The sequence below is a fragment of the Citrus clementina genome, unplaced genomic scaffold (assembly GCF_000493195.1).
Source record: "Citrus clementina cultivar Clemenules unplaced genomic scaffold, Citrus_clementina_v1.0 scaffold_6, whole genome shotgun sequence".
Lineage (NCBI taxonomy): Eukaryota > Viridiplantae > Streptophyta > Magnoliopsida > Sapindales > Rutaceae > Citrus > Citrus x clementina.
Genome location: NW_006262139.1, coordinates 11,193,753 through 11,210,062, shown reverse-complemented (window position 1 = coordinate 11,210,062; position 16,310 = coordinate 11,193,753). Strand labels below are relative to the sequence as shown.

The 16,310-nt window shown below is 33.6% G+C and overlaps 1 protein-coding gene and 1 pseudogene across 1 annotated transcript; both read left to right on the top strand.

Moving 5' to 3' along the window:
• Nucleotides 1-858: 858 nt before the first annotated feature.
• LOC18039532 lies at nucleotides 859-3,919 on the top strand (annotated as a pseudogene).
• Nucleotides 3,920-12,109: 8,190 nt separating this feature from the next.
• On the top strand, nucleotides 12,110-16,060 carry LOC18039531 (pentatricopeptide repeat-containing protein At3g53360, mitochondrial). The gene is given in 4 exon segments (XM_024182537.1): nucleotides 12,110-13,455; nucleotides 13,458-13,720; nucleotides 13,806-14,237; nucleotides 15,719-16,060. Coding segments are annotated over 4 exon segments (2,376 nt in total). The 5' UTR covers nucleotides 12,110-12,116.
• Nucleotides 16,061-16,310: the final 250 nt, after the last annotated feature.

Below are 16,310 nucleotides of genomic sequence, written 5' to 3'. Positions count from 1 at the left end.
TCAGAATTGGTGAAGTTGCAACAAGAGAAGTTAAAAGCAATGGATTTAAGGGACACAAAGCAGAGGCTCAATAATTCATTGGAATTTGTTAAAGGGAAAATTTCCATGCTTTCTGCCAAGCTTGCTATACAGGCATTAGAGGTGCAGTAACTATGTAGCTGTGTACTATACCATAGTGAAGATTAGAGACGCTGTAACTATGTAACTGTGTACTATGCCATAGTGAAGAAAAGTGATTCTTTGATTTCTTCTTGTTCTATATTTGTTTTCTTTAAATCCTTGAAAGAATGTTTCACTTCTTGTAAAATATGAGGAATTAATTTTTTTTTTGATAAGCTGAGGAATGAAATGTTAGTTAAGAGAAAGAGACCAGGGTTTATACACAACAAGGTGAGGTAAGGAGTTGTTTTAATATTCCATTTGAAGTTTAAGCGCAACTTGACTTTAGTCGTTCATATGTTTTTATTTCTTATTCTCTTGGCCTAATACTTATTTTAAGATTTTTTTTAAAAATTTATAACTGATTCTTTTTTTTTTAAAATAACTTACCTCTTAATGGAAAAAAATTTTGAATGCGATAAAAAATAAATTATGGTTAACTTTTTTTTAAAATTATCTTATTAGCAAAGCTTATCATTTTTTACTAATAAGATTTACGATGATAAAAATAAGAACAAATAAAAGGAAACGAAAACAATGATTTGAGGTGGAAAGTGAAGTCAATAAAAATATCTGAAAGTCAACCTGCAAGCAAAGACACAGAAATGGAGCTGGCAGCAACCCGCTTATCTGCATCGTCGGCTTCAGTTTTCAAGTCATTTTAGCTTGCACCTGGCTTTGTTGAAAACTATCTTAAACATGGCGTGTGCTTTCTCCGATACTTGCAGAGCAGTCATCGTATTCATATGGACTGCCCTTACTCTTTCGATAGTCCATGTTGCATCTGCTACCAATATTAGTATTCATGTTGCAGTATCTGAAATAGAAAGACAAGCTTTACTCAACAGCGGCTGGTGGAAGGACAGGATTCCTCAAAATACTTCAGATCATTGCGGTTGGGTTGGTATCACTTGCGATTATGAAGGAAGGATCACTGACATAGGCTTACAGAAAAGCAATATCAAAGGGGAACTTGGCCGTCTCAACTTTTCTTGCTTTCCAAACCTGCAATATCTCGATCTTGGGAGCAATAATCTATCGGGAAGCATTCCATCCCAAATTGATTCTCTTTCAAACCTTACATACATTTATTTGTATGAGAATAATCTTACAGGTGAGTGAGTTACCAAATAATTATGGTGGCTAGCTAGCCTAGCTGTTTATTTAATTTATATTCATTGAAAAAAAATCATTGAAATTCATTCGTCCTTTAATCGATCACATTACAGGTACTATACCAAAAGAAATTGGGAGCTTAAGAAATCTGGAGGTGCTTGATTTGGGTAGTAACAACCTCAATGGTGAGTTACCAATTAATTTTGGTAGCTAGATTGCCTAGCTATATATTTAATTTATATGCATTAAAAAACAATCATTGACATTCATTCTTCCTTTCATCAATCATACTGCAGGTACTATCCCTATAGAAATTGGGAGTGTACGAAATCTAGAGACTCTTTCTTTGGATGGCAACAAACTCAGTGGTGTGTTACCAATTTATTTTGGTAGATAGCTTGCCTAGCTATATATTTAATTTATATTCATTAAAAAAAAATCATTGATGTTCATTCTTTCTTTGATCAATCACATTGTAGGTACTATCCCTATAGAAATTGAGAGTTTAAGAAATCTACAGTGGCTTGATTTGAGTAGTAACAAACTCAGTGGTGAGTTATCAATTAATTTTGTTCGCTAGCTAGCCTAGTTATATATTTAATTTATATTCTTTGAAAAATAATAATTGAAATTCATTCGTCCTTTAATCAATCACATTGCAGGTACTATACCAAAAGAAATTGGGAGCTTAAGAAATCTAAAGGAGCTTGATTTGAGTAGTAACAAACTCGGTGGTGTATTACCTCAGGAAATCGAGAATCTAAAAAGTCTAACTGCATTGTCTATGGACGCTAACAACCTAGGCGGACCTATTCCTTCAACCCTGTTTCGTTTAACAAACATTGAGTATTTAAGTCTTGGTTTCAACCGGTTCAATGGATCAATTCCACGAGAAATAGTAAATCTAAAGAATTTGACTTCTTTGTCTCTCGGAGGTAACAAGCTAACTGGACATATTCCTTCAACTCTAGGTCGTTTAACTAGCCTGCAGATTTTGGATCTCAGTTCTAACCAACTCCACAGCTCCATTCCACTAGTAATAGGGAATTTTAGTGCTCTAAGCTATTTAGACTTATCTGATAACAGAATATGTGGTATCATTCCAGACGAGCTCACCAAGTTATCCCACCTCAAATATCTTAACCTTTCCTCAAACCTACTTTCAGGCCAAATACCTTTTGCAATTGGAAAACTCTTCAACCTTGCATCTCTAGACCTCTCTAAAAATAAACTTAGTGGTTCTATTCCAACTGAGATTGGCAACTGCTCAGAGTTGAGGAATTTAACATTGAACCACAACAGTTTGAATGGAAGTATTCCGCTAGAGATGGGAAAAATCTTATGGCTTCAAAACTTGGACCTTTCTCACAATAACCTTTCAGGCACAATACCTAAGACTCTCCCTCCAATGTATTTAGACATGTCATTCAACAGTTTGGAAGGTGAAATTCCCACTTATTTGCAGGGTCATCCACCAAAGAGTTTTGTAGGCAACAATGGTTTATGTGGCCATGTTAAAGGCTTTCCTTCTTGCTCTCAAAGTCAGAAGCATCCACCTTCAATCATTCTGTTTGTTAAAATTTTTCTTCCTCTCAGTCTAATTCTCCCCTTCATTATATTAGGATTCATATTACTCCTTAAACGTCAGAATAAAACTCCGAAACTCAACTCAAGAGCTGCCAAGAATGGAGATGTGTTTTCAGTGTGGAATTATGATGGTAAAATTTTATATGAAGATTTGATTAATGCAACGGAAGATTTTCATATCAAATATTGCATCGGAACTGGAGGTTACGGCAGTGTTTACAAGGCAGAGCTACCAGAAGGAAAAGTTGTTGCTTTGAAGAAGCTTCACCATTCTGAAACAGAGGATTCAGCTTTTGTCAAGAGTTTCCAAAACGAGGCTCATGTACTCTCTACCGTACGACATCGGAACATTGTGAAACTTTATGGTTTTTGTTTGCACAAAAAATGCATGTTTTTGATTTATGAGTACATGGAAAGAGGAAGCTTGTTCTGTGTTTTACGCGATGATGACGAAGCTATTTAGTTGAATTGGACAAAAAGAGTGAGCATCGTGAAGAGTGTGGCTCACGCTTTGTCGTACCTGCATCACGACTGCACTCTGTCAGTTGTTCACCGCGACATATCAAGCAACAACATTCTACTTGACTTAAATTTGGAGGCATCTGTTGCTGATTTTGGCACCGCTAGACTTCTACATGTCGATTCATCCAATAGAACCCTACGAGCGGGCACTTACGGATATATTGCCCCAGGTGAATAAAGTAATTGGTTGTATTTCTTATTACGCTCTATGGTTTTACTTTCAAAGACATAATCTTACACCTTTTCTTTTCATGTAGAACTTGCCCACACTATGGTTGTGACAGAGAAATGTGATGTTTATAGCTTTGGGGTAGTGGCACTCGAAATATTAATGGGAAGACATCCAGGAGAACTCCTCTCATCATTATCATCATCGTCGGGCCCAAAAATCATGTTGATCAATGTTTTAGACCAACGTCTCTCGCCTCCAGTGAATCAAAAGATTGTTCAAGATATTATTCTTGTTTCAACAATAGCATTTGCTTGCTTGAGTTCTCAACCGAAATCTCGACCCACAATGCAACGCATTTCTTAGGAACTTCTTGCGGGAAAGACACCAATGCAAAAAGCTCTCAAAGAAATTTCCATTTCAGAGCTGAGAAACTAAGAAATGTTTTGGCTTCATGAATCTGACAATATCCCATGAAAGGATTTCAAAATTTGAAGGTGAGCATCCTTGTGTTCTGCTGGTCTCTTTAGACCCAAATAATGATGGCAATAAGTATTGTCTCGGATCATTTTTCTATTATATCTTTATAAAAATATTATTTTACTACTTTTTCGTTATACCCGTAAGTTGATCAGTTAATTGACTAACAAAATATCAATTTCACCCTTTATGATTAAAAAAAATTACTTAAAACTTATTTACAAAATAAATTTGTAATATATTTATTAAAATGGATATAAAATACCAACATAATTCTTTTTGTTGGAATTATGAAAATGAAGCTTATTTACAAAATAAATTTATCTTATTATTTTTTTAATGAAGCTTTTTTTTAATCAAGAAGGATAAAATTGGTATTTTGTTAGTCAACTAACTAGTCAACTAACGAGTCAACTAACGGTTGTAATGGAAAAATAATAAAATGATATTTTTATAAAAATATAGTTGAAAAATAATAGGAGATAATACTTGTTGTAAACATTTGATATTTGATAATTTTTAAAGTAGTAAAATAATAATAACCTAATATTCAATTATTCGTTAATCTAATTACTCGTGGTCAATAGTGGCTGATATTACCAATTATTGGACTAAACTTGTGGATTATCTGTAAACACTTGTGAGAAAATAAAAAATTAAAAAAAAAAAAAAGCAAGTTCGACAACTAGGAGAACATGACCAACAATCATTAAGCAAAGCATGAAAAACCAATAAACATAAAAGATTCACTACACGTCAAAAGCTAACATGAAAGGTCCAAAGAATTGCCAACACATGATTCTGATCCGTGGTCACAGCCAACAGCAATAATTGCCATGAGCGGCACAGCACACCTCTCAAGAATATCAAGATTCATTTCCTCCCATTTTCTTCTCAAGCCCTCTGAGCGTGACGATGATGAACGTTCTTTCTTTCTTATTGTACTTCTCCTTCCACCCATGAATCTAATGCATATACACACAAATTAATTTTCCAGTTAATATATATATATTTATATAAAAAACTCTCTCTTTTAGTAATAATTTATGAGCTATATCTAATTTTTTATAACTTATTAATTATCAATTTTCGCTTAAAATTTCACTCATTGCAATATTAAATCATGAGCGAATTAATCCTGATCAAAATTAAATGCATGCTTATGGTAACAGGTGTTTTAAGGTATTCAATCTAGAATTTTACGAGGATAAAGATCCTCACTTCTCGTTTTAATATGAAATTAGGAAAAGTTCCCATGTTATTGCATGTGCCCACAATTAACTATGATAAAGAAATGGTCACAATAACATATAAGTTTTTAAAAAGGGACTCCAAAATATTCTTTTTATCATATATAATATCCTTTGAATATAAGAATTAGAAAATTAACTTTAATTTTTTTAATTAATACAAATTTAATATAAATAATATAATTTATTTGGTATACTAATAATATTAAACTATTTTTAACATTTAAAATAATATTAAAATTTTAAATTATTATATTTATTTTAATAATATATTTTTATCTTTTATAAAGACTTTAAATAAATCTTTGGGTTAAATATATTTTACAATTAACAAAATATCTACCAATTACTAAAGTTAAAACTATTTTTACATTATATTCAAAATAATTTTAATTTAAATTAGTTAATATATTTTAATATTATGTTTCTATTTATTATTAAAAATTACTTTAATATAATAAAATAGTTCTAATATATTGTAGAATATAAAAAAATTAAATATTAAAATTATTTTAAATTTGATATATTATTACATTTATTGCAATGTCAAATTTTTATTTGTTATAAAATTTTAAGGACAATTTATTTAGAGTTTATAAAGTCAAAAGGTATTATGCTCAAACGACATCTTGGTGTCCCTTATTAAAAACTTGAGGATCTTTGTGACAATTTCCGCAAATCTTGAGGTGTAGTTGTCCTTTTTTTCGTATGGGAAAAAGTGAGATTTTAATTTTATGAAATTTAATAACTACTTTAGTAACTATCAATTGTATAACATAAAATTTCAAGAATATTCTTCAATATGTTATAAAATAAGTAAATAATATTATGACATATCAATAATGATAGACATTACAAATATTCAATCCCAAATTTCATCCCAAATGGTGTGTCATTGATTGATTGGTTGGTAATTTTTTACAAGATTCAAGTGAATTAATTGTATTATCCTCATTAACCAATTAATAAATACCACATAATTTGAAATAATTATTTGAAATAAATAATTTAGGATGTGTAGCACTACTCATGACATATATGTATTTATTTTCAAAATTTTCTATATAAATAATAGTTATATTAAATTCAACTACACATTATAGTATTATACATTCAATGCTTGTTTGTATAACCTCACTAAAAAAGAAAGTAAACAATCTTTAAAGTTTAAACTAGGGGATAAAACGTAAGATACTTAAGAAAACGAACTAAATTCGAAATTAAAACATCATAGGTCTGCTTAATGTCGAAAGCACGACGTCGTATCTGTAATTGAACTACCAATTTTACCCTTACTACAGCTTAACTCTTGAGGCGCGCCATTTTGTTGCTCAAAAAACTGCGCGCATTACTTTCAGTCTACTGGAATCCAACAATCTTAAGGTAATTTAATTAAATTGCCTGCAGTTTCAATTTTTCGCTATGATGGCTTTACAGTTCAGTTCTGCTTCCTTATTCCATGTCTAGTTTCATTGCTTTCATGCTTTATGGCAAAAGTTTGTGTTTAATTGGTACTTCGTTGTCATTGCAAAACATCATATCAATTATAAATTTAAAGTTCGTATCCATTGTACTAATGTATTATAAATTTTAAATCATTATGCAGTCTTCTTGTTTGAAGAATTGCCTCTTACAAGCTTTCAAAATTTGTTCCTGTAAAAATTTTTGTAAGGGGCCCATTTTGATGGCTTGAAAAACTCATTTAGCATAAGTTTGATTCGATTTGGAAGTGCGCCCATGTACATCATCCAAGCAATGATTTGCTGACATATCAGTTTCTATAATTCATAAATTGTCGATCGCCTATCGGACGTATTTAATAGCTTATTCAGTAAAAGGTTGTTACTATCTAAAAATCAATATTAGGCCCAATGACCCAATTCAGCCTATCAAGCTCAGGCCTAAGATGTATCATATGCTTCTCAGAGTTCGCACCGGGCACTAACTGACAGAAACGTACGAGGAGAACATGGTTTTTGTTAGACTAGCTGTTCAGGACATTCTGCGGTTGTGTCTATTCTTACAACCTAAAGACAGTAAAGTGGTGGCAATAAAATATTACCGATTAATTTTGACAAAGCAAATTATTTTATTAAAATAAATTAATTTAACAAATAGATTATTATTTTAAAGCCCACCAATTTTGATAAAAACAAAACAAGTTATTTTTTAAAACCAACTAAAATTGACATTTTTAGGCTTGGCTTGCCCTATAAATAGGTGAGTTGAGAGCATGGAGAGATCATGATTTGAGAGAGGATTTTGAGAACTTTAAGTTCATGTGTGTGTGTGTGTGTGAGTAAGCTGAACCATGTAAATTTTTATGTCTCCTGTGTTATATTTATTTTGCAATTTCATTTTAGCCGTGTATCTACTTCACTCATGAATTCACTAACAGTGGTATTAGAAGCCGTTGATTGCAATAATTCGAACTAACGATGTTGTTGACACATACGGTATTATTCACATATATGATACTATTCATGTATATAGTACTATTCTCAGCAAGAATCATTAAAGGCCAGAGTGGAGTAACCGTATGGTTTTGTACAAATTTAGGAAAGTTTTGTTACCAAGGCTATAAGAGTTTGTGTTTTAAGTTAGATTATTGTGGTCTCTCTAGTCTTTCCTCGAAACTTTCTTAATGTGTAATTTCATACATACTATCACTTGCGACTATTCAAGCCGAAGTCAAAGTTTCAACAAGAGCTTATTTGGGCCATATCAATGCCTGAATATTCTTTTAAACCTTCCTTTTCAAACCATAAAACAGAATCAAGCAGATTGCAAACCAATTAGTCCGAATTTCTATTCAAATGTTTAAGGCAGAAATTTCACCAAGCCACGTGTAAGAAGAATAGACTTTTTCTTGATTGAAGTAAAATTGAGATTGAATAGAAATTCAAACTAATTGATCTGCAATTCGCTTGATTTTATTGTGTGATTCAAAGAGTAAGGTCCAAAAGTGAATTCAAGCATTGATATGGCGCAAATAAGTGCTTGTTGCAACTTTGACTTTGGCTTGAATAGTCGAAATGCTAGTATATGCAAAATTGCACAACAAGATAGTTCCAAGGATAGATTGGAGGTCACAATGGTTCAACTAAAAACCCAAACTCCTTGGAGTCTCATCGTCTTAGTAACAAAACTTTCCTAAATATGTACAAAACCATACAATTACTCAATTTTGGCCTTCAATCACTCCTATTGTGAATAGTAACGTGTATGTGAATAGTATCATACATATGAATAGTATCATATATGTGAATAGTATTGTATGTGTAAATGGTATCTCTAATTCGAGTAATTGTGATTGATGGCTTCTAATATCACTATTAGTGAATTGATGAGTGAAGTAAATAGATGAATAAAATGAAATTGAGAAATAAATATAACACAGGAGACACAGAAAAGTTATATGGTTTAGCTTTTAGCACACATCTATGGGAGAAGATGAGAGAAAATATTTTACTAGTTATGTAAAGTTACAAGTATTGCAGTATTTAATCTTACAACCCAACACTCCAATACACCATATCTCACAAATTAGAAATTACTAAATTGAGAACTTAAAATTTTCAAAATACTCTCTCAATTCATGATCTCTCTATGCTCTCAACCCCCCTATTTATAGGCAAGCCAAGCCTAAAATGTCAATTATGGTTGGTTTTAAAAAATAATTTATTTTGTTTTATCAAAATTGATGGGCTTTAAAATAATAGTTTATTTGTTAAAATTGATTTATTTTAATAAATAATTTGTTTTATCAAAATCGGTTGGTAATATTTTATTGCCACCACTTTACTATATTTAGACTGTAAGAATAGCCATTGCCGCAGAATATACTAAATAGTCTGACTAAACACCATGTGTTCCTTGCATGTCTCCATCAGGTAGTGCCTGACGTGAATTCTGAGAAGTATGTAACACATCCCATGCCTAAGTCAGATAGGCTGAATTGGATCCTTAGACCTAATATTGATTTTTGGATAGTAACATTAATCCCCTTTGATTATGTGAGATGTGTAGTCATAGGCGAACTTATCGCATAATCAAATTATTTGCCTAAAAAAATCACATTGAAATTCAAAAGAAAATATGGTTAGTTTAAAGCTTAATAAAGATATGATAACACCAAATTGTTGTGGCTCAGTTGGCAGCGTAGACTGAGTTTGTGGGAAGAGCTCTCGAGTTCGATCCCCACTAAACACACCATTTGGGAGGGGTAAAGAGCTTTAACTATTACTACACCCCGAATCTGGATTAGTCGAGACCCAATGTGGTTGCGGGACACGGATGATTTACAAAAAAAAAGAAAAAAAGAATAAAGATATGATATCAGTTGTACACGTATATGGAATAACAATCATGCTGTTTATTAATTTGAGGGAAAGTGGTGAAAGAACTCTCGCACCTTTCTTGAACTTTAAGATAACATCAAAATCTTATTCAATCCATTGAACATAAAGAAAGTTTCCCATGCAAGCGTTGTATAAGTTTTTCAAAGATTATCCAACAAGGGAATCTGCTTTTTCAGACAACTTCTGTCTCTTATAAGCACTAATGGTTAAGTGTCTAATCTTGCTTTTTCTTGACGGAAAAGAATGTGATAGTATAGCCATCAATTGTGTATATAAGAAATTTGTTATATGATTCATCAGCACAAACCTTTCACAAAGTTTAGTTCAAACATTTGGAACCCCCCGCATTTTACTCAAAAATCATAGTGGCAGAATTCCCAACTTTACAGCTTAAAAATATTTGTGTTTTATGGGAGTGGTTTAGGAAATCTTGTAGATCTTATTAACGCTACAATAGAACTTAGACGGGTACTAGGCAAATAAAAACTATGTTCAATGTATGGAAGCAGTGATATTAGGTTTATAGGGTTCATTCATAAAATTTTTCTTCCTCTCGCTTTAGTTCTCGCCTTCATAATATTTGGATTCATTTTACTTTTTAAACATAAGAATGAAAGTCTAAAACTCAAGTCAAGAGCTACCAAGAATGAAGATGCATTTTAAGTGTAGAATTATGATGGTAAAATTTTGCATGAAGATTTGATTAATGCAAAAGAAGATTTTCATATCAAATAATGCATTGGAACTATAGAGGTTATGACGGTGTTTACAAGGCAAAGCTACGAGATGGAGAAGTTGTTGCTTTAAAGTAGCTTTACCATTCTAAAACAGAGGATTCAGCTTTTCTAAAGAGTTTCCAAAACCAGGCTCATTTATTCTCCACGGTACGACATCGGAATGCTGTGAAACTCTATGGTTTTTATTTGCTCAAGAAATGCGTGTTTTTTATTTATGAGTGCATGGAAAGATGAAGCTTGTTCTGTGTTCTACGCAATGAGGATGAAGCTCTTGAGCTGAATTGGACTAACAGAGTGAGCATCTTGAAGAGTGTGGCTTACACTTTGTCACACCTGTATCACTATTGCACGCCATCAATTGTTTACCGCAACATATCAAACAACAACATTCTACTTATCTCAAAATTGGATGCATTTAAAACTTTACATAGAGAAGACCCTCTCTTGTTGTTTTAATATCAAATTACGGAAGTTTTCATAACATGTCATACTTTCATCTTTAACTATGATAAAAATTAAAAGACACGATGAGATTTTTATTTTATAAAAATTAATAATTACCAATTATGTAACATTAAAATTCATTGGGAATATAGTTTGAGAGATATTATTAAGTTAGTCATGCAATAAATAAATAATATTAAAACATATGTATATTTATTTTAAAAAATACTATATTGATAGTACTCAGATTAAATTCAACTATACTATCACATTAAAATAAGAAATAAACAATCTTTACCTCTTTAAATTTGTAAGAAAATGAACTAAATTCAAAATTAAAACATGGTCTGCTTAATGCCTTAATTTCCTCGGTAATTGAATTGCCAATTTTACCCCTATCACCGCTAAACTCTTGAAGCGCGCCATTTTGCTGCTCAAAGACCTGCTCGCATTCCTTTCAGTCTACTTTGTTTAACCATTTTTTTTTTAAAATTCAGATTTAAGAATGAGGATGCTTGAATACAGTCACTACAATCCACAATCTTAAGGTAATTTAATTTTAATTATCGGCAGTTTCGATCTTTTGCTATGATGGCTTTACAGTTCATTTCTGCTTCTGATTCCATTTCTAGTTTCGTTGCTTTCACGCTTTATCGCAACACTTTGTGTTTCATTGGTACTTCGTTGTCATTGCAAAAAGTCGTAGCATTTGTATCCGTAGTTCTAATGTATTATAAATTTTTAACCATTTTGAAGAATTGCCTCTTACAAGCTTTCACATTTTTGTTTCCTGTAAAAAATTTTGTGAGGGGCCCATTTTGATTGCTTGAAAAATTCATTTAGCATAAGTTTGATTCGATTTGGAAGTTCGCTCCATTTACATCATCCAACCAATAATGTGATGACATATCAGTTTGTTTACAAAAAGTTTGCACGAGAGTTTGTATCCGTGCTTGTCAGTGCAATATGTTGATTATGTGTTTTTTTATTTGTCATTTGCCTAGGTGGTGTTGTGAGTATTGGGATGCATTTGAACTGTGTATGTTGTTGGATCAAGCTGGGGAGGTGGTGGATTCTTTTCTGAGAAGATTCGATGATATTTCGGACTTTGATTTATTCAGGTTCATGGAGTAACATAAGAGTCAGATTTTACCTCTCAGTTCATGCAATTTACCACTTACATTTGTTGCTTTCTACTATTACTTTTAAAATCCAAATCCAAATACAAAAAGAATCTCAACATTTCTTATCCTTTAGTTCTAGACTATTTTCTTTCTGAAATGCTGTGACCATGATTAGAAACTTAAAAACCCAACTGCGGTTCACCTTCTACCACAGTCAGCCTATTGTACAATCAAATGCTCTAACTTACTTTAGGACTGAACAGTTCAGCAATGATTACATTAGCTCTCTCTGCAAGCAAAACCTGTACAATGAAGCTCTTGTAGCATTTGACTTCTTGCAAAACAATACAAACTTCAGGATAAGACCTAGCACTTATGCTGATTTAATCTCTGCATGCTCTTCTCTGAGATCTCTACAACTTGGAAGAAAAGTCCATGATCATATTTTATCGTCCAAGTGTCAGCCAGATGCTGTTCTACATAACCATATTCTTAATATGTACGGAAAATGTGGTTCATTGGAGGATGCTAGAATGGTTTTTGATGAAATGCCGCAAAGGAATGTGGTCTCTTGGACTGCTATGATCGCTGGATGCTCTCAGAATGGCCAAGAAAATGATGCGATTGAACTGTACGTACAAATGCTACAGTCAGGACTTATGCCGGATCAGTTTACCTTTGGAAGCATAATAAGAGCTTGCTCAGGTCTATGCTGTGTTGGCTTAGGAAGACAACTTCATGCCCATGTCATAAAATCAGAACATGGTTCTCATCTTATTTCACAGAATGCTCTAATCGCAATGTACACAAAGTTTGATCGAATTTTGGATGCATGGAATGTGTTTTCCAGTATCGCTAGAAAGGATATAACTTCATGGGGTTCAATGATTGATGGGTTTTCCAAACTTGGTTGTGAGTTAGAAGCTTTGAGCCATTTTAATGAAATGCTCCATCATGGTGGTTACCAGCCAAATGAATTTATATTTGGCAGTGTTTTTAGTGCTTGTAGCACTCTCCTACATCATGAATGTGGGAGGCAGGTACATGGTATATGCATAAAATTCGGGTTGGGTAGAGATATTTTTGCCGGATGTTCCTTTTGTGACATTTATGCCCGATGTGGTTTGTTAGATTTTGCAAGAACTGTATTTAATGAGATGGAAAGCCCTAATTTAGCATCATGGAATACAATTATTGCTGGGGTTGCTAGTTGTAGCAATGCCAACGAAGCCATGTCACTCTTTTCAGAAATGGGGGATCGTGAGTTGATACCTGATGGGCTCACTGTTCGTTCCCTACTTTGTGCTTGCACCAGCCCTTTGACACTTTATCAGGGTATGCAAATTCACTCCTATATTATTAAGAAGGGGTTTTATTCGAATGTTCCTGTCTGTAATGCTATACTGACCATGTATGCTAAGTGCTCTGTTCTCTGCAATGCCTTACTGGTATTTAAAGAGTTGGGCAAAAATGCAGATTTAGTTTCTTGGAACTCAATTCTTGCAGCTTTCTGCAGCAGCACCAGGCTGGAGAATTATTCAGATTATTTAGCCTAATGCTTGCTTCTCAAACTAAGCCGGATCAAATTACTTTCAATGATGTAATGGGGGCTTGCGCAGCAATGGCTTCTTTAGAAATGGGAACTCAACTTCATTGCTACATAATGAAAACTGGGCTTGCACTTGATGTTTTTGTCATGAATGGATTGATGGACATGTATGTAAAATGTGGCTCCCTTGGAAGTGCTCGGGAGCTCTTTAACTTTATGGAGGCTCCAGATGTTGTCTCGTGGAGTAGTTTGATTGAGGGATATGCTCAGGTTGGATGTGGAGAGGAAGCTCTTTAACTTTATGGAGGATCCAGATGTTGTCTCGTGGAGTAGTTTGATTGTGGGATATGCTCAGTTTGGATGTGGAGAGGAAGCTCTTAAACTGTTTAGAAGGATGAGAAGTTCAGGAGTTAGGCCAAACCATGTGACACTTGTTGGTGTCCTTACAGCCTGCAGTCATGTTGGACTGGTAGAAGAAGGGTTGCAGTTGTATAGGATCATGCAAAATGAGTATGGGATTATACCAACAAGAGAGCGCCGTTCTTGTGTGGTTGACTTGCTTGCTCGTGCTGGACGTGTACATGAAGCTGAGGATTATACCAACCAAATGATCACGAACTCTTGTGCCCTTCCCCATTTTACTGTTCATAATTCCTTTCAGCGCTGCTTGTCTCGCAGAGCGAGTACTCTGCCCGAACATCTGTTGGAGACTATCCATTATTTCAGTGGCAGTCTCCAAGTTCTGATGTTTGGTCTGCAGAATATTAGAAATCGAGGCTAAAATGTAGCACTTTGCCATTTCATTGGCCTTTTGCCATTTCTCATAAAGCCTCCTCTGATTTCTATGAGCATCATCTGCTGGAACTGGGGGGCATGGCTGGGTTAAGACATATTTATAATTTTCAGCAGTCAGGACAATGAATAGATTTCTTTTCCAATCTATATAGTTCTCTCCAGTGAGTTTGTTTTGACTCAGAATAATAGTAAGTGGGCTCAGGGAAGACATTTTCTGAAAAATAAAACATCCATGCATAAATAATTTGAAATAATATTCACAATAAATGACAAAAATGCAAAAAAAAACCATAAATGCATTTTAATTTATTGTAACGATAATCTAGTACCGCTTTGACAAGCTATCCGTTGGGGAAGTCATGTCTACACTTACTAGACCCAATTATCCATTAGATTATTTACTTTCATGTAGAGACATGATAAATAATTATCGTTATCCATTTGGGCCTAAATTTGTTAACAGAGCTTCGTTGGGAAGGTTAATAACAAACTTTAGTTGAGTGTATAACCATTATTTCAATCTACGTATTTTTCATATCAATAGTCACCGTTGGGGTGAACAATCGATTGAAAAATATTTCAATTTTATCTTTGAAGAAGTTCATCAAATAAAATATCTAATATATATACCCTCCGAAGGGAGCATCACCGTATCATGAAGTCGAGGTATATATATAATTTTATTATTGAACTAACAATGGAGCCCGTGGGAAAATTATCTTGAATTTTCCCTCTCCCACTCAATATTTTAAAATTGATTTTTCCTTTTTAAAACATACATATTGTTAATTGCATGCTTCCTATAATATTATCTAGATGATATCAAATATTATTAAGCATGTGCAAATTTCAAACAATATAATGAAATTCATAATTAATGAATGACATGTATCATTATGCATAGAGTGGCACTACCTATTCTATATGACATGTTATCATGGCATGTTATCATCCAAAACATAACATATAGAAAAACAATTAAATAATCTTAATTCATGGCTTTCCTAATAATGAAAAAAATACATTAACCCTAAGCCTAATCTTCATTGGGCTTCTTGTCAATGTCCATCCTTCATAAGCTTGACTTTGTTAATGGACTAGGAGAAATTGGGCATTTAAATTTATAATTGGTCCAATTTTAATTTTGAAAGAAAATAAAATAAAAATTTTTTTTTATTAAAATAAAACTTTTGGACCAAAAATAAATTTAATGTATTTAATTTTATCTATGCATTTTAATCCATTAAGCCCAATTGAAATTGGGCCTAAAACTAGGATTCTTTAAGCCCAAAACCGTTTTCGGACTTAAATGCAAAAAATTAAAAAACGTTTCTGCCCAACTGAAAAATATGAAGCTATAGGGACCTCCACGATAAAAACCATGGAACCCTAAAATCACATTTTTCTTTTCCTCTTCTTCCCCAGCCGCCACCAGCACAAACGGCCACTGTTCAGGCCAATCTCACCGGACAGCCGCTATCAACGTCGAGTTTGCCGTCGCCGACACACCGGAAACGTGCCAAACACCTCCCTCGCGCTGCACGGAAAGCTCCTGCTCGCGCTGCCTGCTGCGTGTGCTGGCTGTTGCACGTGAGCGTGCGCTGGCTGCTGCACGCACAGCGTGCGTTGCTGGCTGCTGGCTTGCAGCGCGCGCTGCTGCCGCTGCGCGTGCAGCGCGCGCTTGCTGCAGCATGTGCTGCTGGCCGCACGCTGCTTGCTGCTGGTTGCCGCTGTCAAAATTTCCGGCCTCCGTCGCTTAGATCTTGAAAATCCGAGATTAATTTACAAATTTCCTAGGCCAATTTTTGGCTTACAAAAATTCTATAACAGTAAAATAAATCAAGAGGGAAATATGATGATAAAAAATCACCCCTCTTGTTATAGATCCAAAGAAAAAATACAACGGAAAATCTAACCATGAATTAAGACAAAACAAAACATGCTTTATTCATATATTAAACAATTAATATATATCTGAATAAATTGTGCCACTCTAATACATAAATTTCAAGAATGA